The sequence below is a fragment of the Orcinus orca genome, chromosome 8 (genome assembly GCF_937001465.1).
Source record: "Orcinus orca chromosome 8, mOrcOrc1.1, whole genome shotgun sequence".
Taxonomy (NCBI): Eukaryota; Metazoa; Chordata; class Mammalia; order Artiodactyla; family Delphinidae; genus Orcinus; species Orcinus orca.
In genome coordinates this window covers 24,405,529-24,432,242 of record NC_064566.1, presented here as the reverse complement: position 1 = coordinate 24,432,242, position 26,714 = coordinate 24,405,529, and the positions used below count along the sequence as shown (strand labels likewise).

The 26,714-nt window shown below is 42.1% G+C and overlaps 2 protein-coding genes across 15 annotated transcripts in view; both read left to right on the top strand.

Moving 5' to 3' along the window:
• Nucleotides 1-12,109, top strand: part of CAPRIN1 (cell cycle associated protein 1) — a 37,059-nt gene extending 24,950 nt beyond the window's left edge. For 2 of the 8 annotated variants that reach the window (XM_004263989.4, XM_033410299.2), the window contains 8 exons: nt 327-388; nt 858-968; nt 1,186-1,335; nt 2,300-2,450; nt 6,513-6,707; nt 7,204-7,304; nt 7,712-7,775; nt 9,316-12,109. In XM_004263989.4, coding sequence (XP_004264037.1) covers nt 327-388; nt 858-968; nt 1,186-1,335; nt 2,300-2,450; nt 6,513-6,707; nt 7,204-7,304; nt 7,712-7,775; nt 9,316-9,380 — 899 coding nt within the window. In that variant the 3' untranslated portion in view covers nt 9,381-12,109. Of the gene's footprint in view, nt 1-326; nt 389-857; nt 969-1,185; nt 1,336-2,299; nt 2,451-3,307; nt 3,400-3,914; nt 3,958-5,038; nt 5,083-6,512; nt 6,708-7,203; nt 7,305-7,711; nt 7,776-9,315 lie in introns of those variants that run through there. The other 6 variants (XR_007478923.1, XR_007478922.1, XR_007478924.1 and 3 more) reach the window with 6 other exon arrangements.
• Nucleotides 12,110-15,576: 3,467 nt separating this feature from the next.
• NAT10 (N-acetyltransferase 10) overlaps nt 15,577-26,714 on the top strand; it is a 50,623-nt gene continuing 39,485 nt past the window's right edge. For 6 of the 7 annotated variants that reach the window (XR_007478921.1, XR_007478918.1, XR_007478919.1 and 3 more), the window contains exons 1-8: nt 15,577-15,781; nt 17,715-17,837; nt 18,184-18,275; nt 20,422-20,593; nt 21,975-22,097; nt 23,765-23,826; nt 25,242-25,356; nt 25,455-25,562. Coding sequence is in view for 3 of the 7 variants with exons in the window: in XM_049713943.1 (XP_049569900.1) it covers nt 17,730-17,837; nt 18,184-18,275; nt 20,422-20,593; nt 21,975-22,097; nt 23,765-23,826; nt 25,242-25,356; nt 25,455-25,562 (780 nt within the window). In the remaining 4 variants the exon portion in view is untranslated. Of the gene's footprint in view, nt 15,782-17,714; nt 17,838-18,183; nt 18,276-20,421; nt 20,594-21,437; nt 21,554-21,974; nt 22,098-23,764; nt 23,827-25,241; nt 25,357-25,454; nt 25,563-26,714 lie in introns of those variants that run through there. The other variant, XM_033410289.2, reaches the window with a different exon arrangement.

Genomic DNA, 26,714 nt, shown 5'->3' with positions numbered 1-26,714 from the left:
GCTTTAAAAGGCTCTTTGTGGGTAACATTAGCATTGATTCTTACCATTCTGCTCTACACCTCTTCATTAGTACTGTCTCACTAACACTTTGCAAAACAAAGTGGAGGCCATTGTGACAGTTGACTTACAGTGACTATCAATTAATTGAAAATGCTCACTTGAAGGCTAAAATCCTGCCTATACTTCCCCATTTATTTTCATGATTGTTGAAAAGTTTATATAGGATTTGGCTATAGAAAATTGACTTTAAAGAGCAAGTAAATGTATTTAGACATTTCTGAAGAAATTTGATTTTGTATGATAGTATCGTTTGATCAATTTTGCAGTTCATTCTGAATCTAGACTTGCTCAACCTAATCAAGTTTCTGTACAACCAGAAGCTACACAGGTAAGAGTGATATAAATATTTTTACAGCTTTTTGTTTTTAATCACTTCTTGGGTCTCTTTCTTAGTTAGTTTATGAAAACCAGGTAGGAATTTGATAAGTGTCCAAGTCTGGCATGGGTAGCTAGCTATCGGCCTTTATTTCCATCTTTACATTTATTTTTCTTTTGATGAACTAAAAAAATTTTTTTGTTAATCCTTGTGTTTTATAATTATAATGAAGGAAGAAGGTTTTTAATTTTGAACTGAGATTTTAGATTTCATAATTTTAAAACTTAGTGTAGATGTTATCTACATTTGTGGGGAGCTTCATAACTGGACTAGGGTTTATTTAACTTTGAGCTTTAATAATATATATATTCTTGCAGTTGTTAGGTTTTATAGTCTCTTTATCATATCTGTTTCTTAACCCTGTATGTATTAAAGGTGGTTTATAACAGAATGAAGCTTTGATTTCTTTACTTCTTTGTAGGTTCCTTTGGTTTCATCTACAAGTGAGGGATATACAGCATCTCAACCCTTGTACCAGCCTTCTCATGCTACCGAGCAACGACCACAAAAGGAACCAATTGACCAGATTCAGGCAAGTTCTGTTACCAGGTCATGTAAACTTGATGCGGCAATTATACATGAATTGGGTGGAGGTAAATAACTGTTAATACAGTGTCTCTTCGTTTTGGACCCAATGCATGCACTGTAGTATTTTTGTTTCATAAAATAGTTGAGCTTGTTAACATACGTATGGGTAGTAGACTTGGCTTAGTTTACCACTAAAGTGTGATTATTCACTTTGTGTTTAGGCAACAATCTCTTTAAATACAGACCAGACTACAGCATCATCATCCCTTCCTGCTGCTTCTCAGCCTCAGGTGTTCCAGGCTGGGACAAGCAAACCTTTACATAGCAGTGGAATCAATGTAAATGCAGCTCCATTCCAATCCATGCAAACGGTAAGCAAATTAATCCAACTAACATTAAGTGCCTGGTGTGTACTACCTTCATGCTAGAGTCTCAACAGAAAGTCTTTATTTAACTTTGCGCTTGAGTCTGCATCTACCCTAACTGTAGGGTATATTTAATTGAAGACAGACTCTCATTTTTTTCTGTTCCCAGAGATAAATTTGAGTCTTAGGAGTTATGTGCCCATGTCTTCTTGTTTTGTAGTTTCACCGTTTTGATTTGATTAACAAAACTGTAAACATGAAAAAAGTAGACTAGTATAACATCTATTATATATATAGATCATTACCTAGATTTAACAACTGTTTACACTTTGCCATATTTGCTTAATCTTTTATTTTACTGAAGTATATCTCAAAGTAAAGTAATGGACATTTTGATACTTCACCCTGGTTCTTCAGTAAGCATCTCTAAATTGCAGAATTTCTAGAAAATAATGATAATGAAAATACTGTGATTGATGGGATACAGCCAAAACAGTGCTCACAGGAAAATTCAGAGTTAAATGCTTAATTTTTGATGAAAAGTATCAATAAAAATAAAATAACTATTTAAATTAAAGTTCTTAGATTTTTAATTTCTATAAGTGATATTTTGTCAGGGGTTTGCATCTTTTAAAAAGATTTCTCATTTATAATAGCATTTCCAAGGCTTCTGATTATATGTCTTTTTAGATTTTTAATCCCCATTTATACTCTGCTTTAAGTGCTATATGGTATATATGTATTTTCGACATTGAAGTGCATGAACTGAGGTGTGTGTGTGTGTGTGTGTGTGTGTGTGTGTGTTTGTGTGTGTATGTGAGAGAGAGAGAGAGAGATGTCTGAGACTTCTGTAATGGTCTTTCTTACGTTTCAGGTAAAACCAGAATTGAGATCTGCCATGGCCATGTTAAAAGTAGGGAAATGATTAGCATAAAGGGAAGAACTAATCATTTACTTTATTTACTTATAGGTGTTCAATATGAATGCCCCAGTTCCTCCTGTTAATGAACCAGAAACTTTAAAACAGCAAAATCAGTACCAAACCAGTTATAACCAGAGCTTTTCCAGTCAGCCTCACCAAGTAGAACAAACAGAGCTTCAGCAAGAACAGCTTCAAACAGGTAGGAAAACCAGTGTCACCTCCTTGACTACTTGCTTTGCAGTGCAGTTATTGACAGTGTTAGGAGAGTTTGGACTTTTGAGTGGCAGTGTCCAGGAGTTTTTGTTTTGGTAGTAGACCATATGAATTTTTCATTGCTGATCCTGAGTAAAATCAAGCCCATATTTGCTCTATGTGAATTATTGCAGTTTTTGGAGGCTTTATGCCCATTTTCCCTTGGTTAGTGAGTTTTCATAATATCCTATCTTATTTCATTATGTGATTTTAGAGGAATTAAACTTGTTATTCAAATTGTGATCAACTTTGCTCTTAATTGCTAATTATTTGAAGCCTGCTGGCATGATACTTGGCAGCAAGTTGGTTATACAAAATTAAGCAGTAAAGGAGTTGGTGTGGCTGCATTTGGTGGACTAGGTTGAAACAAGGTCCTTGTTGGCAAGGAAGGTCATAATTTGGCCAGTTGTCATACCTATCACAATAATAATGTGGATATAGATATTTTAGATTTCTTACATTTGTAAGACATAAATAGCTTTTTTAGGTCTTTGGTTATTTAATTCTTAAAGAGATTTAATTGGAATCCCACAACAAGCTAGCAAACCCTATTAAGAACCATAGGCGTTAATACTTTAATTTTACTGGACTGACTGATGTGAGTAACTGGACTGACTGATGTGAGTAACTATCTCTGATTGTCTAATTTCTTGACAGACCTGGGTCAACATTGATTTTTCTTACATATCACTGTAGTATTCAGCATCACTAATCAGGGAGGTTGAATCAACCACAGTCTGACAGAAATTTGGCAGTTATGCTATCTGTGTTTTTGAATGATAAAACTGGACTTCTTGTTCTCAGGCTCCTTTAATTATTCATTGCCATGTACAGGCGTACCTTGAGGATATTGCAGGTTCGGTTCCAGACCACTGCAATAAAGCAAATATCTCAAAGTGAGTCATGTGAAATTTTTGGTTTCCTAGTGCATATAAAAATTCTGTTCACACTATACTATAGCGTATTAAGTGTGCAATAATAGCATTATGTCTGAAAAAACAGTGTACATGACTTAATTTAAAAATACTTTATTGTCAAAAAAGTAACCATCCTCTGAGACCTCACTGAGTCATAGTAGTAACATCAAAGATCGCTGATTACAGATCACCATAACAAATATAATAATGAAACAATTTGAAATATTGCAAGAAATACCAAAATGTGACCCAGAGATATGAAATGAGCAAGTGCTGTTGGAAAAATGGTACTAATAGACTTGATCTACACAAGGTTGCCACAAACCTTCAATTTGTAAAAACGAAACAAAACAAAATGCAGTATCTGTGAAGAGCAATAAAGAGAAACACAATAAAATGAGGCATGCTTGTGTTCATAAGTTGGTTGTAGAGCGGATATATTTGGTGCCTTTAGACATTATGCTAACATGCTTGCTGTTTTACCTTTTTTTCAGATGGTGTAATGAAATTAAAAATTACTGTATATCATTTGATTTGGTTAGTTTGGCCCTTTGTGCCAGTTGATTTCAAGCTATCTTGTTCTTATATTCTACTTGACATTACTAATTGACTGTGAAGCACTGGACTAGATAACTTTTGTTACCATTTCAAAATACACATTATTTATGAAACTTAACTTCATAACATTTACAGATATTTTCAGTAAAAAATCAAATCGGCCCATCTGCTTTGCTCAGACACCTCCACCCTACCACTCTGATCTAGGCAGCCATCAGCTCTTATCTGGAATATTGCAGTTGTCTCCCTTGACTCTTATTTTAGTCCAGTCTGTTCTCCACACAGTAGCCAGAGTGATTATTTTAAAATGTAAATCAGATGCCTCTCTCCTGTTCAGAACCTCCTAGTGACTGCCAATTACATTTAGAAAAGAAATCCAAAGTCTTTACCTTGGTTTACAAGATCCATGATCTGGCCCCTGCCTTGATTCTGGTTGTATATCCTATTTTCTTCCTTATGTGCCCATACCAGCCACAAACACAAATTCTTTCCTTTCTCACGGCCTTTACACTTCCTTTTCTTTTTGCCTGAAACTTTCTTCCACTGATGTTTCCATGGCTTGCTTCTTGACTTTTAGGTCTATGCTCAGATATCACCTCACAGAGACCTTCCTTCATTGCCTTGTCCAAATGTAATGTGCTCACTTGGTCACTCATTTATTCTACTTGGTGTTTTCCTTAATCACTTATTACCTGATACAGTATAGATGTTTTTACTTGTATGTATATTTTATTTACTTATTATTTCCCATTATTAAAACTTCCTTATGGGCAAAGATTATGTGTTGGCAGCTAACTCATCCCTTGTGTCTAGGACCAGGCCTGGCAGGTTGAGGGCATTCTGATATTTGTTGAACAAGGCAGTGTATCCCATCATTCCAGAAGTTTTGTTTTAATCTGAATTAGTATCTAGTCAGGAACAACATAAAAAAAGGATCTGGCAAGGATCTTTGGCTATTTTTTATGGACTAGTGTTTATGCTTTACATGCACTCAAATAGGAATTCTGGTATTTTTAAATAAAGATCACCCTTTAATTGTTCTACTTTGAGTTTCTTGCAGTGAGATTTGACCAAAAGGCATAATAGAATTCTTATTGATAAAAAGTGAGTCGAAAATTCAGTTCTTCTACTTTTTACTTGCATATGAATGAATCTTTTTATTTTTAAAAAATTTTTATTATGTTTTGGCCATGGCGCATGGCATGTGGGATCTTAGTTCCCCCACCAGGGATTGAATCCATGCCCCCTGCAGTGAAAGTGCGGAGTCCTAACCACTGGACCACCAGGGAATTCCCTGAATGAATCTTTTTAGATAGAAAATGTTACTGGTACTTGTGATATTTGCTTATAAGTTAAAATTTTGGGAATGTAGTAAAAGGTAATTTATGTAGAAAGAGCACACTGTGAATAGTGTATCTGGTCCATTACATAGTTCAAAAAGGAGCCATGACCCCTTCTGTTCCTAGGCATTCTCTAGCTTTTTCATTGCAAAATATCATTTGAAGAACTAATAAATGTGGGTTTCTTGAGGTTATAAAATAGCTCAGCTAAATATTTTCAAGACTCACCTGTTCTCTCTGCCCAAACACGGGAGAATTGGGCTGACTAAAGGCTGCTGACTGTTTTTGTTCCTGGGGTGTGGGCCTTCCTTTGGTCTATGCCTTCCTCACCTCCCGAAGATACTGTTAGCACTGTTTTTTCTCCCCTGTAAATTATGAACATTGGGGTAATACCTGAAATGTACCTTGGTATTTCATTTTTGAAGGTTTCTAGATTTTAGACTTCTCCCCATTGTGGAAGGAGGAGGGGGTATAAGATAGTGTGGACCTTCTAGAACCTTCCCTTCACTCCAGGGGGTTGAGTGCCCGTGTGAGTACCATTTAACTCTCTTCTAAATTGACTGTGCTTTAAAAGTACTTGAAATGTACTCAAGTATTAGGGTGGGGTGTAAGTTGAAGGCCTCTCTCTGCTGATTTATCTTTGTAAGTGAGTATTCTAGCATATAGCTGCTTAGCTGTGGGAGAGTATGTTTTTGTATGTTTTAATAAGTATCAAGGAAAATTTAAAAGAATAAGAAAACTACCAGTAGGAGCTTTATAATGAAATAATTAAATGGTACAAGATGGTAGGTGTTTCAGTATGTAAGATCTTTTGACTGTTGCGGGTCTCTTGTGCTATAAGCAGATGCCTCTCAGAAGATGTTTAATAATACAGCCTTTCAAGTCATTTGGAAGGATAGAATTGTGTGCTCTCACACAATGTGCGCTTTCAAAGGTTTGGAATTTGTTGCAGAATTTTATTCCCTTTAGCTTAATATAGGAGAAAGACAGGGACTTCATTAATGTGTAGTTTTCCCTATTGTTAATATGAAAATTTAAAGACAGAATTAAACTTTGAGGAAACTGTGTAAGACATTTCTTAAACCAGAAAGCATGTAGGAAATCAGACAAATTATAATGAGCTGTGTGTGTGTGTGTATATCTGTGTGTGTGTATATACATATGTATGTAAGTATGTATTTTTTTCTTTTATAGTGGTTGGCACTTACCATGGTTCCCAGGACCAGACCCATCAAGTGACTGGTAACCACCAGCAGCCTCCCCAGCAGAACACTGGATTTCCACGTAGCAGTCAGCCCTATTACAACAGTCGTGGTGTGTCTCGTGGAGGCTCCCGTGGTGCTAGAGGCTTGATGAATGGATACAGGGGACCTGCTAATGGATTCAGAGGTAAAAACAAAAACAGAAAAACCCCAGAAAGCAAGTTCATGTTCTTTTCTGACTTGCACAATATATAGAAATATGTCATATGATTTTTAGGAAAAATATGTCTCTCTCTGCATTAGCTTCTTATGTACAACATAAACATTTTTAGTATGTGTTGATACCGTCATTTAAATTGGCAAAATTGGAACTGAGTTTTTTTGTATGTATTAAACCCATGTCTACCACTGTCCTGTAGGGGATATTGCTTTCTATAAATTGTCAGACCTTATGGAGATTTTCTGTTATTTTTTTATATAACAGAAAATGTATGTGCATGGATGGGTGAAAATTTTATCCTGTAAGGCAGTTAATGTATAAACAGATTGGATCAGGATAGTAGATTAGTTTGAATAACTAGCATAGCTTACAATTTTTCAGTTTTTCCCTTGGTCAGTAATGAGAAAGTAAAAATTCCCTTTGAAGATAAGAAAGTTGTTTTTTTTCTTGTCCTAAATTTTAGGAGGATATGATGGTTACCGCCCTTCATTCTCTAACACTCCAAACAGTGGATATACACAGTCTCAGTTCAGTGCTCCCCGGGACTACTCTGGCTATCAGCGGGTAGGTAAAATTGTTATAAAATATAAACCTGACCTAAATACCCCAAATGAAAGGGACTAATGTAGTTGCTTGATGCACTTGAGCAACTAAGTAATTTGGGGCTAATTTTGTACCTTGTACAAGATACTTCCTTATGGAGAATGATTTTTGCTTTTCTTAGCACTCAATATAGGTATTCATTTAATAGAGGCTGGTAAAAACAGTGATTTTTAAGAGCTGAGAAATATATCTCATTGATCTTGAGAATAGAAGTACGATTAAAGAATAACTTGTAGTAATGCTATATTTAAATGTCTAAAAGAATAAAGAATTCTGTATTCTACAAGTGTTAGACTGTAAGAATAGAGATAGATGGGTAAGCATTAAAAAATTGCCTTTTCTTCAGTACTAACTAGCTTGTCTTTTAGGATGGATATCAGCAGAATTTCAAGCGAGGCTCTGGGCAGAGTGGACCACGGGGAGCCCCACGAGGTAATATTTTGTGGTGGTGATCCTAGCTCCTAAGTGGAGCTTCTGTTCTGGCCTTGGAAGAGCTGTTCATAGTCTGCATGTAGGTTACATGTTAGGAATACATTTATCATTTCCAGACTTGTTGCTAGGGATTAAATGAAATGCTTTGTTTCTAAAACTTATCTTGAACCCAAATTTAATTTTTTGAATGACTTTCCCTGTTACTATATAAACTGTCTTGAAAACTAGAACATCTCTCCTCCTCAGAAAAAGTGTTTTTCCAACTGCAAATTATTTTTCAGGTCCTAAAACCTGCTAAATGTTTTTAGGAAGTACTTACCAAAACATTTTTGTAAGACATTTTTGGAATGAGATTAAACATTTATATAAATTTATTATTCCTCTTTCATTTTTCAAACATGCATATTATATTTTAGGGCCAGAAACCCTTTAATGGCCAGATAAGCCATAGTTACATTAAGAGAACCATTTAGAAGTAATAGAACTAATTGAAATTTCAATGCCTTTTGGACCATTATTAGTGATATAAATGTCAAATTATTTCTGACTTTGAAACAAAACCTCCAAATTCCTAACTAACTTACAGAACTATACTTAAAAATTATAGGTTTTAAGAGTTTTGGCTTTTGTCTATTACCATAGGAAAACTACTTACTATTTGGGTAGGAAGTCAATCTGTGTAACAATTAGAGGTATCGTTTCATATGGTCTGAAGTTCTAAATGGTTCTCTGATTGGAGGGAAGTAAAATTGAATAGATTTCCTCTAGATATTGGCCATAACATGTATAAAATGTATGTTAAGGAGGAATTACAAAGTACTTTGATTTCAATGCTAGTAGAAACTGGCCAGCAAAAAGGGTGCATTTTTAAAAAAATTTATGGATCACTTGAGAATTACTGACTTGAAGTATCAAAGGATATTTGCATGTGAATGTGGGTTATGTTCTTTCTCACCTTGTAGCATATTCTATGAAAGTTGAGTTGACTGGTAGCTAAAAATCTGTTTTAACAGCATGTAAAAAGTTACTTTATCTGTTACAAGTCATTATACAATTTTGAATGTTATGTAGTTTCTTTTTAACAGTTTAGGTAATAAGGTCTGTTTTTCATTCTGGTGCTTTTATTAATTTTGATAGTATGATGTTACTTACTGAAATGTAAGCTAGAGTGTACACTAGAATGTAAGCTCCATGAGAGCAGGTACCTTGTCTGTCTTCACTGCTGTATCTATTTCCAACACCTGATGACAGTGCCTGGCACATAGTAGGCACTCAATAAATACTTGTTGAATGAATGAATGAATGAGTACTGGTGGAATACTCCATTAGCTCTACTCTTCTTTTAGCTAGAGAACATGAGCAAATTTGCGCATGACAACTTCCAGGACAGGTGAAACTTGAACACTGAAGAATTGACCTCTTAAACCTAATAATGTGGTGACAAGCTGCCCACATGCTTCTTGACTTCAGATGAAAATCTGCTTGAAGGCAAAATAAATAATATTTGAAAGAAAAACCAAATGCCATTTTTGTCTTCTAGGTCGTGGAGGGCCCCCAAGACCCAACAGAGGGATGCCGCAAATGAACACTCAGCAAGTGAATTAATCTGATTCACAGGATTATGTTTAATCGCCAAAAACACACTGGCCAGTGTACCATAATATGTTACCAGAAGAGTTATTATCTATTTGTTCTCCCTTTCAGGAAACTTATTGTAAAGGGACTGTTTTCATCCCATAAAGACAGGACTACAGTTGTCAGCTTTATATTACCTGGATATGGAAGGAAACTATTTTTACTCTGCATGTTCTGTCCTAAACGTCATCTTGAGTCTTGCACATGATACTCAGATTCCTCACCCTTGCTTAGGAGTAAAACATCATATACTTTAACGGGGTGGTATCTCCATAGTTATTTTAAGTGGCTTGGAAAAAGCAAGATTGACTTGACTTTGGATAAAATCTACAAATCAGCCCTATTATTCAGTGGTAATTGACAAAACTATTTCCCTTGAAAGGAAGATGGAAGGAATGGAGTGTGGTTTGGCATAACAACTGCATTTCACAGCTTTTCCAGTTAAATTGGAGCACTGAACATTTAGATGCATACCAAATTATGCATGGGTCCTTAATCACACATATAAGGCTGGCTACCAGCCTTAGGGTTTGACACAGCACTGTTCATTCTCTGGCCAGACGACTGTGGTTGAAAACACATGCAAATTGCTTTTTAACAGCTGATACTGTATAAGACAAAGCCAAAATGCAAAATTAGGCTTTGATTGGCACTTTTTGAAAAATATGCAACAAATAAGGGATCTAATCTGGATGGCCGCTTCTGTACTTAATGTGAAATATTTAGATACCTTTTTGGACACTTAACAGTTTCTTTGACAATGACTTTTGTAAGGATTGGTACTATATATCATTCCTTATGATGTACATTGTCTGTCACTAATCCTTGGATCTTGCTGTATTGTCACCTAAATTGGTACAGGTACTGATGAAAATCTCTAATGGATAATCGTAACAACCTTGGTCACATGTTTTTCCTGAAGCCTGAAAGTTTTTAAAAGAAAAAGATATCAAATGCCTGCTGCTACCACCCTTTTAAATTGCTATCTTTTGAAAAGCACCAGTATGTGTTTTAGATTGATTTCCCTATTTTAGGGAAACGACAGTCAGTAGTTTCAGTTCTGATGGTATAAGCAAACAAATAAAACATGTTTATAAAAGTTGTATCTTGAAACACTGGTGTTCAACAGCTAGCAGCTTATGTGGTTCACCCCATGCAGTTAGTGTTCCAAATTTTATGGTTATCTCCAGCAGCTATTTCTATAGTACTTGCACTTATCTTTTGTCTAACCCTAATTGAATTATCCATTTCTCATGGAGGTATTTATATTCAAAGTGGTGATTCCTTCCCATAGATGTATAGGGAGAGTCCCAAGTTTGATGAAGAGGACAGTTTAGTAATTTATGTACTATGTTGAAATTTGTGCTAGCAGTTGGAGCACTAGTTTTGTGTGCCTATGAACTTAATGCTGCTTGTTGTATCCCACTTGGACTTCATGGAGAATTAATCCCACCTATTAAGCAAAGGCTACTAAGTTAATGGTATTTTCTGTGCAGAAATTGAATTTAGTCTTCAGCCTTTAGCTAAGGAATTTTTCCAGTAGGTGCTCAGCTACTTTAAAAAAAGAAAAACAAAAAACCCCACAAAACCATTCTCAAACGTTCATCGTTAGACAACTGGAGTATTTGCTGGTTTTGTAACCTACTAAAATGGTTAGGCTATTGAACATTCCACATTCAGAAGTTTTGTAGGGTGGTGGGGAAGGGGGGAATCTTCAATGTTTATTTTAAAATAAAAGAAGTTCTTTTCTCATGTGTGGTTGTGGTACATCATATTGGAAGGGTTATCTGTTTACTTTTGCAAATAAGTATTTCTTCTGCTAGCACCTCCCCTTGTGTGCTTTAAATGACATCTGCCTGGGATGTACCACAACCATATGTTTGCTGTATTTTAGGGGGATAGATAAAATATTCATGATTTACTGGGTAATCCCTATAGATGATGTATGCTTACAATCCTATATATAAAACTAAATTTGCTATCTGTGTAGAAAATTTCATGAGATTTAAAATCAAAATTGAAGCAAGTTATTTATACAGTGATCTCTGAATCAGTTCAGAGATGGGATGGAGGAGAAATGCTTTCTAGGTTTCAGACTTCTATGCATTAGTGCAGATGCTGTGAATATGTAAAGGTGTTAGTAGTTTGATTATTTCTATGTATGTTTTTAAAAGAATCGTTTGTTCCTTTTGAGATACTATGCTTTTTTTTTTTTTGGCATTCTACCATTGTAGTCTAAATCTAAAGCTTTTATGCCTCAATTTTATGCCTCAATTCAGACTATATTTTTTAAAGCAGTGCCTCATTATGGGGCAGATAACTTTTTAAAAAGTCCCATTAAGATCTGAGTCTTGGTATTAGGTGTTCTGTATAAAATGTGAATACTTGTCCTACCTGCAGAAGGCCTTGTTTGGGCAAATGCATATTCTAGCAGAGTTGAAAGAAAATGATTATCACACGTGGCCCTGTAGCTTCTTGGTATAGCAAGACTCCATATATAAAGTACTTTCAAGTAAATGCACAGTATCAGTCATCTCATGTGGACAATGAGACTTCTATTTTAAAGCTTTAAGGTAGAGTGTCATTGATTACCTTGGTTAAGGCTTTTTTTTTTCAGATCCTAATATCCCTAAAGAATATGAAAGTTTTTCTGATCATCATATCTTGATATTAAAATGAAATCCGTTAAATATTTTTAATCAGTTAGCTTCTGCAGTTTTTTTGTCTCCTATGTATATGACTCTGTTATGTGGGAGACTTCACTTAGAGACATGAGAATGTGTGTTTATTCTCAGAAGGCTCATGCACTGAGATGTTCTGTCGACAAGCAGTTCATAAAATGTAGAAGGTAGTTGAGTAGTCAGCCTAAGTGTCTTAGGAAATTTGTATTGTTCATTATATTTTCAGTAATATATCTTATTAGGGGAAATGGGATACAGGTAAGCACAGAGTTAAAACCCTTCAGTTCATCTTTAAGCTTCTGAATCCCCATCCCAGTTGAGTTCTTATTAAGAACTCTGAAGTTTTATTGACTATAAGTTATATCAAAAGAATCAGTATTGCCCTTGAGCTTATCCCTTCTAAAAGAGTTAATGGGGAGGGAGACCCCTCAGGAATATTAAAGTAATTTGTTAAGCCTCATCTCTATACCCTTTCCCATTTTGAATTCTACAAAACTACTGGTAAAGACTAGTGAATGTTTTAAATTACATTAGATTAAATTATATTAAAACCTGATACCTTATTGTCCTTGAGTGAAGTTTGCTTTAGTTGTTTATACCATCAAGCAAAGCTCTAAGTGAAGAAGTGCTACTTGTCAGAGGAGAGGAAAAAATTTAAATCTCTGGTAGCCTTGCCTTACTTACTTGTTAGACTACTACATTCTTCTCAATTGGGATTTCAGTACCTTACTTTAACAGCTGTTCTGAAGCCTAATCCAGTCCCATGCAGAAGACTGGCTCCTTAAGTTTGTAAGTAGTGAAAGACCACCTGATTTAGTAAAGACAATTTTTAGTGTTGTGTTCTTAACTTCTAATATTGGTTTTCTTTAAGTACGGTGTGTTTATTAGGGAGCCACTGTATTAAGTCAGTAAACTAACGCTTCATTCAGTAAATATGGGTACTCTTTGCCAGGCCACCATTCCAAGCACTAAGCATTCAGTGGTGACAGAATCACTGTGGTTCCTGCTTTCATTGAACAGTTTGATCAAAGATATTGACGTGATGACACTGAGGTATGGCAAAAGCCATTATGGAGCAATATGGTTGATGATAGATATTAAGGCCATGATAGGATAGGACCCAGTTAAAATGATCAGGAAAGACTTTTTTGAGAGGAGTAATTAAGACTTGAAGGATGAGGAGTAGTAAACTAGTAAAGAAGGGGAGAGAACCACATGTCCCAAGTCCAGTCTCCAGTGACTGAGAAAGGCTCTCTCGCTCAAGTGAAAAGAGTACAGATTTAGTAGAGCTAGAAGGAAGCTGAAGCAACAGTAAGGGCTACTAAGAATAGCTTTGTAAGTTCTATTCCATGTTAAGTTTTGTCTCTGACAGTTGGAAACACGATTTCTAAGCTGTGTGTATAGGGGGTGGGGTTGGGGGGGAGAGGATGGTGGGTCACCTAATAAAATTGCCATTTAAGAACATTCAGTTCATGGAATTCCACTGTGGTCCAGTGGTTAGGACTCTGTGCTTTCACTGCTGTGGGCCCGGGTTCAGTCCCTGGTTGGGGAACTAAGATCTTGCAAGCCTCGTGGAGCAGCAAAAACAACGCAACAACAAAACCACCCCCCCCCCAAAACAGTGCAGTGTTGAGAACAAAATAATACGGTGCAAGAGATGGCTATTGGAGTAGCCCATGTAAGAAACGGTTACAACATAAAGTGGAGGGTGGTAGTAAATGGGATTCTACATATTTCCTATCTAACTGGCCACTGCTCAGTATCCTTTGCTGAGTTCTCCAGGCCTTGGTTGCAGACTTCATCCCTAGCTAACATTCTTCCCTAGCTGATCTTATCCAATCCCAGGACTTTGACTACAATCAGCATTTTAGTCACCCAAGTAGTTCTAGGTCCCAAACTCCCCAAAACAAACTCCTACTTTAATATCTTGCTTTGAATGTCGAGTATTTGAAATTGATTTCTTGATGAACCTACATCCAGTTGCTCGTATCTTTGATTCCCTTTCATACCTTGTATCTATAGTCCTTAAGCAAATCTACATGTGGTTCTACCTTGAAAATATATCCTGAGTCTACTAGCACTTTGTGACCACCACATCAGAACAGGTAGCTACAGTAGCTTATAACGGTTCTCTGTGTTTCTACTCTTGCTCTCCTGTAGTATAGTTTTTTGCATAGCAGCCAGATTGAGCCTTTTAAAAGGGCAAATCAGATTTTGTCACTTCCCTGTTACTCAGACCCCAGTGGTTTCCCATCACACGTAGAATTCAAATCTGTGGTCCATGTGCCCTTCAATTATCTGGTCTAGTTTCCTACCATTTTCCCCTTTGCTCACTGTACTCTGGTCACACTGGCTGCTTTGCTGAGACTTTTTCCATCTTGGAGTCTTCATGTGTTACACTTAATGCATGGGAAAGCTTTTCACTCCATTGTTCTTAAGGCTCATTCTTTCTAAATTCAGGTCTTACTCCAAGTCACCACTTCAGAGTCCTTCCAAGTCCACCTCTACAGCAGTGCCTTATTTTTTACTCACTGGATACTTTTTTCTTAACACTTTTTTCTTACCTAGACTGTAAGTTTCACAGGAGATAGGACTGTTTTGGTCACTATCTCTTGTGTCTAGCATATTGACATTTTGTTGAGGGAATTACAAAAAAATACGATGGGCGGTGCTGCTGATTACATTAGATTTGGAGGTAGAGAATTACATTCTGCTTTGAGGAAGGAGTTTAAGGAAGAAAGGCAAATGAATTCGGCTTCAATTTTCTGACTGAGGCATCGAGAAATGTTGAGCAAGCAGTTGGATTTGTTAAATTCAACGATCTGGCCAAAAAAACCATAACTACATAGGTGGCCCTTCAAGTCAACCGCTTGACCGAGTTCGTCCGAGAGTGGGGGGGGGGGGGGGGAAGTAACGAAAGCAGAGCCTCAGAGCTGGTTTTCAGAACAACAGCATTTGACAGCCAGATACAGGCCTAAAGGCAGCCTGCCAAAGTACAGGAGCAGCAATGGTGGGTAGAAAATCTACGGAATGCCAGAGAGGTCTACAAGGTCATTACTGAGGATGGGGAGGGTCAAGTGAGCTGAATGACAGCTCTGCTGATCGAGTTTCCCCATCTTATCACATTAAAATAGTTAAGAGGACTGTCAAAATTACGCACAGATCCCCGGAGCCAGTCATCTCGCATAACCAGGCTAACACTGAAAACCCCAGACCACTTACCGTGTGCTGCCCCGGACCTGTCTGGGCACCCGAGCTGGCCCCAGCGCACTGACAGGCCCTGCGGGTGCGGGCATCTGCTTACTCTGCCCTCCGTAGTCACGGTCTCTTAATTTTGATACGAAGAGGCAACTTACAACGCGCACCACAGCTACGGCGGGCAGAGACTAAACCGCGCAGCCGCAGTTGCTGCAGCCCCGCCTCCCGGGTCCATGACGTCATCACGCAGGGACAGGGGTGGAAAAGGTCCCCTCTCGCTCGCCGTCTCCGCTCCGTTAGTTCGCCAGCGCACGCACCGCCTACGGGCGCCTGAGCTGGACGCGCGTTGCCGAGGGAGGCAAACTGTGAGAGTCGGCGGCCAGGCATCCGCTAGGGGCAGCCCGTTGCGCCCGCTTCTCCCGCAGAAGTTCGGTGACCCCCCACGTGCTTCCTCTTCGCTCCTGGCTGGAGTCCGCCCGGCTCTGGGCGCAGGTACCCATCACGGGATGGCTGGGGATGGGTGCCGAGGTCGGTGTCCGTGTCCTTCTTGGGCCCGGAGGAGACTGGCTCCAGGACGAAGGCTCTGCATCCGTGCTGATGCCCGGCCCATGCCGACTGCCGCCCCACCCGGGCGCTCCTAGAGCGCCCTAGCACCCGGGCGCTCCCCAGTAGGCGGCCACTCTCGGGAGTGCTTCTCGAGAGCTCTGGCGGGTTGCGTGGCTTGATCTCCATCCTCTAGGGGCTCTGGGGGTGGGGTGGGGTGAGTGGGTGGGTGACAACACGTTTGCTTTCTGCGGAGCTTGCCCACAGTTCCTGATTGCAGCACCTGGCACTGAACTGAGGCAGTCTGATTTCATCTAGATCCTCCCACGCTCTTAGCTACTTCACTCTGCTCATTCGTTTATACTCCGTATTCTGCAGGCACATTCAGGACTTTGTTTTGTTTGCCAGTGCACCTGGAGTGGTGCCTGGCACATAGATGCTATGTATATTTCTTAGACTAATAGATGAATGAAAAATAATCCTCTTTCTCTTCTTTCAAGGCCCTCCTCATCCATTAAGCCTTCCATGGCAACTCCAGCCCACAGTAATCTCAGACTTTCATCAGACCACTGTAGCAATTAGTTTTACATCTAATTTGTCTGTCTTTAGACAGATTATCCCTCATTTCTTTCTCTTAAATATTTTCTTTAAGGAAAATGAAAGCTCCTCGAAGTCAAGGCTTTATCTGGTACTACTTCTGGGGCTCCCACAGTAACTAGAACAAAAAGCAATAATTAGTTGTTGATTGGTTGTGGGGTCTTTGTGTGGCCCGCAACTCAGCTGACAAGCTGGTCAGGTTGGTGAACTGGAAAGGGTTCAGGCTTTGGAATCAGGGGAGGCCTGCATGTGAATCCTGTCTCCGTCACTTTTCTTCCTTGGGGTACTTGAGTATTTATACTTGGTCTTTTCTTTATAAAATAGGAGCTATTGATTATGACGTTGTGTTTTACAGTAAGATCGAACTGCTAAAATCTATGTTTGGATTGAGAGGTTAGAAAGACAATTAAGGCAGGGTTAAGTTTCAGTTAATGAGCTTTAGGTGTAGAATTAGAATGCAGCAAGCACTGGAGTTTCTAAGTAACATGTTATTTTTACTTTTACATTGTAGAAGCATAATTGATATTTTTGATGTTTCTTTGGTGTATTTATTATAATGATGCAATGTTCTATCATACGTAATCACAATAACTTTTGAAATCTCTCTGTACAGGCTTCAGTATAGTTTTCCCTCCTTTGAGGAAACAGATGGCCACGTTCCATCATAGTAATAGTCAATTGATTTCTTTTCCTGACTTTGTTAGTAATATATGTGAATTAAAAAAAAACCCACAAAACTCCAAAAAAACAAAAGAACAAAATAAGAATCATCTGTTATCTCACCATCCATAAATAACTACTTTACATTTTGGTGTTTTCTTCCAGTCTTTTTTTCTATATATATATTATGTACACGCATATCCTGCCATGTTATCCTCTAATAAGTATCTGTATCCATATCCTTAGTTAACATATGAAAATGATTTTGAACAAATTTTTTTGAAAACCACTTTATTTTCCCATAGATATATCATACATTTTAATCATTCTTTTTTTGAACATTGTTTCCGATTTTTGAAAAACTCCTCCATAGGGGGGTGAATTAAAGCTTCCCTGTTGACTTCCCATGCCAAGGGAACATTTTCTTCACCTTTCAAGCCTAAGTTTCGTAATTTAAAAAATGAGACCGATGTCTTCCCTAGGGAGCTGTTTGAGGGTTCAATAAGATGATACTTATAAATGTGCCTTAGCTCAGCCTCCCAGCCCCACAGGAGGCGGCCAGCTAATGTTCCTCACGCAGAACCTGGATGTTCATGTCCAGTTGTGTCTTTTCCTTCTGTTTTAGTGATAGTTTTTCACCATGCATCGGAAGAAAGTGGATAACCGAATCCGGATTCTCATTGAGAATGGGATAGCTGAGCGGCAGAGGTCTCTCTTTGTTGTGGTCGGAGATCGAGGAAAGGATCAGGTAAGACCTGGTAAATGCTCCCTGACTTACTTTGTATCCTGTCCCAAAGAGTCAGCATGTTACAGATACTCTGGGGTTTCACACATAATGACTGGTTTTCTTTAAGTGAAATGCCTAGTGGGAACATTCTTTTACTTATTGGAAGTGATAAATACTCAGTATTTAGAATTATTAACAGACAGGTTAACAGCTTTTGATTTGTGGTGTGGTGGACTGAGTGCAAGGGTAAGTGTATGTGCGCTGGCTTCTAGTCGCCACCTGGGCACTGCTTGCCTTGTGGTCTCGGGCCTGGCTGTCCCGGAGGTCTCTTTTGGTCCTGAGATGCTATGGCTTTTTTCTTTGGCAGGTGGTCATACTCCATCACATGTTGTCCAGAGCAACTGTGAAGGCTCGGCCTTCTGTGCTGTGGTGTTATAAGAAAGAGCTGGGGTTTAGCAGGTAAGCCGTGCCCTCTGAGCGTCCCATCCCACTTCCCATCCCTGCTTGTTAGTTAAATGCTAGGAAATGATTCTTTGACGTGGTTTTTCAGGGATTCTTAATGAAGGTGCTATCTCTGAGGACACTTCTAGTAGAGAAAAATAATAGCGCTGATGCCCTTTCTTCATTCCTGACAATCAATTTCAGATCCTTTTCGTGCTCTTTTCAGTCCCCAGCCCAATTCCTTGCTTTCTGCACACGAGTTTTCTTCTTAGTTTTCTCAGCTGATCAAGCCCCTCTAATAATGCAGGTTCCTTCAGTTGCTCTTGGAAGTTACCAACGACCTGATGCCTAATGCAACAACGTTTCCCCCTTTCTCCTTTTTTTCAGAGCTCTTCCTCTAGTAGTTCACTGCTGTTTTTGACAATTTGCTGTTCTTATTTTTTGAAGTTGTGGACTTAAGACTTCTTATATAGTAAAGAGCAGACCTCCAACACAAACACACTTAGGCACAAGGGGAATTTGTTGAAGTACAGTTGACCCTTGAACAATGTGGATTAGAACTGCAGGGCTCCACTTACACACGGATGTTTTTCAGTAGTAAATACTACAGTACCGCGTGGTCCGTGGTTGGTTGAATCCTGTGATGTGGAGGAGCTGCGGTTGCGGAGGGGCCGACTCTTAAGTTAGATGCAAGTTAACCCCCAGGTTTCTCAAGGGTCGGCAGTATACGGGCTAGCTCCTGAAGCCTACGGGGATGAGATTTCAGCTCTTCCGCGGGGGTGGTGTAGAGCCGCAGTGCTGACGCTCTGGTCCTTGCTCAGTCTCTCATCTCTGCGTGTCTGCTCTGTTCTTTTCCCACTTCAGGGCAGCTTTCTGCCTTCTATGGTGCCCATCGCAGAAACACCACTTGAGTTTTACGTGGTTTGGGTCCAACGACACAGAAATCAGTCTTTCTCCCAAATTCTTTTGGAAAGACATCCAGCCCTGGGCCAGAGGAGGTGGGGTGGGTCACCTACTAGAAACCTGGCAGTTCTGCCTATGACTGTGTGTGTGGAGGAGTTTGGGGTGTGGGGGTGCTGTTCCTTGGCAGATAAACCATTATAAAGTCACCTCGGAAATGCTCTCCTTTCTTTGCTTCTGTGACACTCAGACTACCTTCCTGAGCTCTTCTCTCTCCCCGAGCTCATCTCCTTCCCTAAATCCAGCTCACCTGTGTGGTTCTGTCCTTGGACCTCTTCTCCCTCCTTTATCCCCCAGTATATGTGTCTCTGGGGCGGACTCTGCTGTGGGGAAACCCCCTGCGAAATTGGGCAGTTTACAGTGTTTTGGGCAGATTTGCCTTTCAAACTTAACCCACCTGCTTTCACTTTTAAAAATCTCTTCTGTGCCTCTTATAGCTCTCCTGCCCCTGTCTTGAGCATTAGATTAAGGCTGATGCTAAGTCATGGGCTGAGGAAGTGGAGCCCCAGGGGGAAGGCCTTGGCTCTACTATTCAGTTAGAGAACTATGATAAAATTTTGGTTTGCTGTAACCCTTGATTCTGGAGTTTTCTCGTTCTCTCTTTTCTCTAAAAGAAACAGTTAATTGACAGTTAGGTATTCAGAGTTTTTTAAGACAAAAGAAAAGTTCAGGGATTTCTGGGAGACGTCCAGATTCCGTTCCAACCCTTATATCCTCTATCAGTATTGTCTTAGATTAGAGCTGCCCTTGAGGACTTGATCCCACCAGCTGGGAAGGAAGTGGATGAATTCATTTAGGAAAAATGAATAAAGTAACCCGCCATCACAGTGCCCCTCCCAGGTTCTCTGGGAAGCAGTGCTGTGTGGTTGAAGCATTGGCTTGAGACTGAGGTAATGAGGCCACTAAGGTTTGCTTTCAAGCTTTGGCTGAATGTGAGGTTTAGGGACTCCCATTACCCTTTTTGTAAAGTGAAGTATCAAAATGGCAGGGTTCTCACACAGACTTACACTGTCTCCCTCCGAAGCCCATCTGCTCTAATGCCTCTTTCATTTCCTTCAGCTTTAGAGTGAGGGGATGAGCATTATGATTTCCAAGTTCCCTTCTAGCTCTGAAGGTCTAACTGGGTGATCGTTGAGCCTATCCCCTGCTCCCAACTCTAGCCTCTCTGGTTAACTGGCTTTGATGGGATGGGGGGTGATTGCAGTCATCGGAAGAAAAGAATGCGACAGCTGCAGAAAAAAATAAAGAGCGGGACGCTGAACATAAAGCAAGATGACCCCTTTGAACTCTTCGTAGCTGCCACAAACATTCGCTACTGCTACTACAATGAGACCCACAAGATCCTGGGCAATACGTTTGGCATGTGTGTTCTCCAGGTAGGTGACTTGCCCCAGCCCGTGACTGGAGTCAGAGTGCTAGGGAGTGCCTGGGCTGCTTGGTCACCCACAAGGACAGGTGTACAGAGTGGAGAGGAGTCACGTGTACTCCCTGCCCCAAAGCTTCATCTGTGGAGGACTTGGCCACTTTCCACAGGAACTGGATAACTCACCAACATTAAAAGAGCATTTTCTACCAAAAGCAACACTTGTCTAGGGATAACCAAACTGGCAGTGACGCTCCATCACAACTGGGTCTAACCAGCTTGGTAAAGCACTGAACTTTGAGTGACCCTAGCACCCCAGATCCCTATTAGAACTAACTGAAGACTTTTGTGACCAGAGAGCAGTGGGACTTGTTTTAGCTAACTAGGGACGGACCCGAGTACTCGGACGTCCTATCCAGAGTGCTTGACCGAATAACCACCCCTATCACTGCCCTTCTCGTCCTTAAAGTCTCCTCGCTTTCCCCCCTCAGAGAAGCAGCTGGTGAGTTTCTTCACTGGTATATATTTTCTCTTGCCTGGCAAGTTGATAGATTAAGTTTCACATTTTTCTTTGTTTTGAGCTCTGGTGGTCTTTGTTTTGTTCTTTGATTCTTTGGCACCTGTGACTCCATCCGCCACCCGCCCCCTCCCCCTCCCCCAGCCCCACCCACCAAAGAAAACATTTAAGCACAAATCCTCACATTTAAGCACAGGTTCCCACAGTTTGATATGTATTTATTATGTGCATGCACTACTATGATTACGTGCATCGTAAAACATATGTTTTAAAATATAAATTAAGAAATGAGGTGGGAAATTTTGAATAGGAGTTCTAGTTTTTCCTTTCCGCATTCCAGTGGGCTGTCCATACACTGCTGGCTTACAACCCACCTTGGAGGCTGAAAAGAGCGTTTTGCCTGTTCTCACCCCATCGCTGACTGGTAGGGAGCTGCTTCTGCTCACTAGTTACCAGGTGAAGTGATGGTGGCTCCTTTAGGCAGCGGCTCCCCCATGTGGTGCAGTTGAGTTTTGTCAGACAGTTTCCATCTATGAACAGAGCAGAAAATGAGTGTGAGGTATTTCTGAAATTCAAGTGTGAATCAGTGTGGATTGGAGGACTTCTTTCCAAATAAGATTTTATGAGGGATTACAGGAAACACTTTGACATGTAAAACCGGGTATACTTCTTCTCCAGGGCTGGGCTCTCTTCTGTGGTCCCCTGAGTAAGGGACTGTGTGTGTGTGCGTGTGCGTGTGTGTGTCCTGGTGAGTCAGGTACGGGGTATGGTGTTGAGTTTGTACTCTGAAGCCCTCCTTGTACCTTATCGCCTCGCCCCTCGTTAAGCTTCCCAGTGGGTGCTCTTTGCAGCCAGTTCTAAGGTTTCCCTTTTCCAGGATTTTGAAGCTTTGACTCCAAACTTGCTGGCCAGGACTGTAGAGACAGTGGAAGGTGGTGGGTTGGTGGTTATCCTGCTACGGACCATGAACTCACTCAAGCAGTTGTACACGATGACCATGGTAAGTGTCTGTTTTTTTCTTTAACTTGATTGTGGTGGTTCAAATCAATCTGTGTTTTTGCTGCTTTCTTTTAAGAACTCCTACTGAGCAACTCCAGTGAGCGGTCAGTATAATTTCTAGGCTGGGAGCTCTTTGGAGCTAATGAGGAATTTTCTGCAGAGAAGCCTCAGTGGCCCTGGGTGTGCTTAGGAATCTGTGAATTTTGCTTTTGCTCTCAGGCACTTGCAGATTCTACACCAGTGAGATTCAGACATGATGCAGCTGTTGTGTAGTTCAATTTCTAAAACAGTATTCCACAGAGAGCCACGCCAGTGCTTACATTTGTGTACTACAAAAAGGGGACCACGCACAGACGTCCTCATCTGCCCTCACCCTAATGGGTAGTGGAGGAGCATTGCCGTCCCGCTCCCGGACTGGCAGAAACTTTGACTCCAGGGGGTGGGGGGGTATTTTTTTTCTGCCCCAGCTGAGGGAGTGGCTGGAAGGGTTTCCCTGGATGAGAGCTGGTTCTGCCATGGGTGTGTTGAGCCGCAGGTTTGGAGTCAGTGTACATTGCCAGCTGCTCAGGAACTGTTAGGCTTGGCCTCAGGGTTTCATGAGCTGCATCCGCCCGGTGAAGTGGACTTCCTTCAGATCTCAGTGCCTGCTTCCTGTCGCCCCATCGCCCCAGCCCCTTCGACTCACCCCAGCCCCTCCGGCCTCCTCGGAGGTCTTCAGGTGCGCCCTCTCCCCTCAGCAGACTCTCACCTGAGGGCCTTCACGCCGTTTCCACGGAGTGTCTGCTGGCTCACTTCCTCGCTGCGTTCCAGTCCCTGCCAAGATACCACTTCCTCGGTGCGGCCTCTCTCACACCCTGTGTAGCATATGTGGTTGGCCTGTCACTCCTCAACCTGTTTTATTTTGCTTCAAAGCATGGTACAGCCACCTAAAGTTAGACATTTATTTGTTTATTGTCTGGCTTCCCGTGCCAGTCTCCAAACTTTATGGGAGCAGGGACTTTGTTTTCCTCCCTGGTATATTCCCTGATCCTGGAAGGGTGCCTGGCCTTTAGTAAGCCCTCCTGAAATATCTGTGAGCGAGCGAATGTCTGTGCCCACGTCACTTTGTTTGTTCCTCCTCCCTCTCTTACTTGGCTGCCTGCTTACCAACTCAGAGGGCCTTCCCTCTCTACCCTATATAAGTATTCCCCCTCCCCACCCCCCCATTGGCTGCTCCTGCACCCTGTTTCTCATTCATAGCATTTGCCAAAATTTGTATCTATTTACTTGTTTGTCTCTGTCCAACCATTTGACTGTAAGCTTCAGGAGAATAGGTTTCATGCTTTACTAAACACCGATGTGTGCCCAGCTTGTCTGGCGTTGGCATGTGCATTTTATTGAACGAGTGAATATGTTTTGTGCTGCTGGATAAAATGTGGGAACAGTCAAAGGTGAGGTGAGGGGACATTTGTTGTGGTAAGAAACATTGCATTTAGTGTCTGAGTCCTGCTGCAGCAGATCGCATCCGGCCAGTTTCGCATGGCAGGTTAGGTAGGAGTAGATTTTGTTTCTAGTAGCATCACTGGTGCCTCTTTTATCCCAGGGCTGTTTGCTGGAACTTCTCCACACTTGGACGCTGAACCTCAGTGAGATTTGGGTGCCTCTGTTAATGGATGTTGTTTCTTTTAGGACGTGCATTCAAGATACAGGACGGAGGCCCATCAGGATGTGGTGGGAAGATTTAATGAGAGGTGGGTCTGGAGCACGTTTCTCACTTCCTCAGCTGTGGGGAGCCACAGTGGGAGGAACATTTTCACCTTGGACCCAACTGAAAGCTGTGCTCTGTCTCAGGGAAGATAGTGCAGGAGCCCCAAATGGTGAGATTCCCGATAGCAGCAGTAGTTGTGCAGCTAACTGGAAGCAATAAAAGTGAGTGGAAGGCTGGGGCCTGGATTCTATCTTGCTTCTGGCCCTTACCAAGTCTCTCCCGCTCTGGCTTTTAGCCTACGCATCTGTCAGAGGGGTGATTTGTCTGGACCACTCTTTTCCCAAATGTGTTTCACAGAACACTGATGTTTAACAGGGACCTTATGAAAAAGGGGTTCTCTGGTCCAGTACGTCTGGGAAATGCTGATATGGTTTTTCCTTTCTGAGGATTCACGTGAGCCTGTTTTAGCCTCTGAAAAGTCTCACAGCACCAGGGACCCCAATTTATTTGACCGCAGACCCCTTTTCAGGGAACGCCAGTTAGCAACACGTGAAACACCTTAAGAAGAAAGAAGCCATGTCCTAAGTCAGTGGATCTCAACTGGAGCAGTTTTGCCCCTGGGGAGACTTGGCAGTGTCTGGAGACGCTTTGATGGTCGTGACCTGCGGTGAGGGCGGGAGGCTGGTGGCGGTAGAGGCCAAGGGTGCCGCTGAACAGCTTAAAAGGCACCGAAAAGCCCCTCCAACAAAGAATTATCTGGTCCAGAATCTCAGTAGTGCTGGGGTTTAGGAATCCTGGCCTGGGTGAACTGTGCGACCTAATTTCAATCGCCTCTGAAGCTGCTCAGTAGGAGTGGGCCTGGAGGTCGCCCAGCGCTACTGGCTGGAAGGGAAGCCTGTGAAAGTAGTGCGGGAGGCCCTTTTCTTGCAGTTGTGGGAGAAGCTTGGATTTTATAGCCAAACACATGTTTTGCTACACGCAAAAATGTTTGTATTATAGTGCTAGAGGGAGCTTTCCCCTCCACTCTTTCCTTTATTTTCTCCTCCTTGTGGCAGAAGGTCAGTCCATTTGTGTATGCGTTTGTTTCCCTGTGTGGCTGGTGAGCACATGTGGGGTGGCTTTGGCGTTCCCCATTCAAGGAGACACGTAGTGCTAAAGGGTGAACCTGGCAGGATGGGGGAAGGGCCGGGGCACCCTGGAGCAGCGGGCTTCTGCACAGTAGGGGCCCTTGTAATCAGTCGCTTAAGGGAGTTCCCCGTTTGCTTGTTTGCTCTATAAAGCATGTTCGGGCCTCGTAAAGGAGGCTGGGAATCATCCAGCACTGCCCTCCAGATGACGGTGTTGGCTTTCTCCAGCTTTCTTAGAGATGTGGGGCTAGATGATTTTCCTGGAGAAAAGCCCTTCCCTTGTTGTGCAGACACTGCCCTCAGCACCTCACGACTGCGGTTTGTTCCTCAGGTTTATTCTTTCTCTGGCCTCGTGTAAGAGGTGTCTCGCCATCGATGACCAGCTCAACATCCTGCCCATCTCCTCCCATGCCGCCAGCGTTGAGGCCCTCCCTCCCCAGACCCCGGTGAGCTGCCGGGGGCCGGGAACGTGGGGCAGGCTGCGTTTTCTGTGCTGGCCCTCCCGGGGTGGCGGCAAAGCTTCTCCTCCTCTCCTGTCTGGTAGGAGGAGAGTCTTGGGCCTTCTGGTCTGGAGCTGAAGGAGCTGAAGGAGAGCTTGCAGGACACCCAGCCTGTGGGCGTGTTGGTGGAGTGCTGCAAGACCCTAGACCAGGTGAGTGTGCGTTCGGAATGTCCCCAGCCCAGTCTGCACGGCACGGAGGGGAGAGACAGCAGGCGGAGAGTGACAGACGCCAAGTTAGAACAAGGCTTGGCTCCTCCGAGGGTGAGGTCCGTTTTCTGTTGCTCACACTCAGGCGTGCAGCAGCAGCATGTGTTCACAACAGTGGTCCAGGATTAGCTCCCCCTTCCCCACGTTAACAGTTCAGGGAGCTGGGGGTCGGGGGGAGATGGGTTACATTTATGGAGGTACGCCACAGGCACGGGGTGCTAGACCTGTGTCCTTTCATTTTCATTATTTTTTTTTAATTTATTAAATTTATTTATTTTTGGCTGTATTGGGTCTTCGCTGTTGCGCCTGGGCTTTCTCTAGTTGCGGCGAGCTGGGGCTACTCTTCGTTGCGGTGCGCGGGCTTCTCACTGCGGTGGCTTCTCTTGCTGCGGAGCAAGGGCTCTAGGCTCGTGGGCTTCAGTACTTGTGGCTCGCGGGCTCTAGAGTGCAGGCTCAGGAGTTGTGGCACACGGGCTTAATTGCTCCGCGGCATGAGGGGTCTTCCCGGACCAGGACTCGAACCCGTGTCCCCTGCATTGGCAGGTGGATTCTTAACCACTGCGCCACCAGGGCAGCCCCCATTTTCATTAAGTTTTGATGATGTAAAGGTTTTCGCTTATGCCTTGTTCCTAAGTGAGGAGAGCTGGAGGCTCCAGTGTGAGGGCTGATGAGGGCCGTGTGGTGAGGATCCTCTGTGTACCTGATCTCTAGGTACAGACAGCAGGCTGGGTGGGAGCTGCCAGGATGCATTTCTGTGCTCCCTGAAGTGGCCAGGGCTGGTAAACTTGGCTTCTCCGGTGGTTCCTGGGCGGTGATGGGAGCTGAATGGATGTGGCCCAGAGGTCTGCTGTCGGGTGTGTTCAGGGTTCTGGTCCAGCCTGAGCCAGCCAAGCAGCACAGGCCTCTCTCAGCGCTGGGGTTTTCCCTCATGATGGAAAACAGCTGCAATGATGCCGCCCACTTGGGGCTGAGACCCAATAGGGTGGATTCCCTTTCCATGCTGGAAGTAGAATCACCAACCACGCAGCTCTCTCTGCAGCCCCGGCTGCAGGCTCTGGGTTGCTTTCAACCACTTCCTGGTAACTTTATCACCAG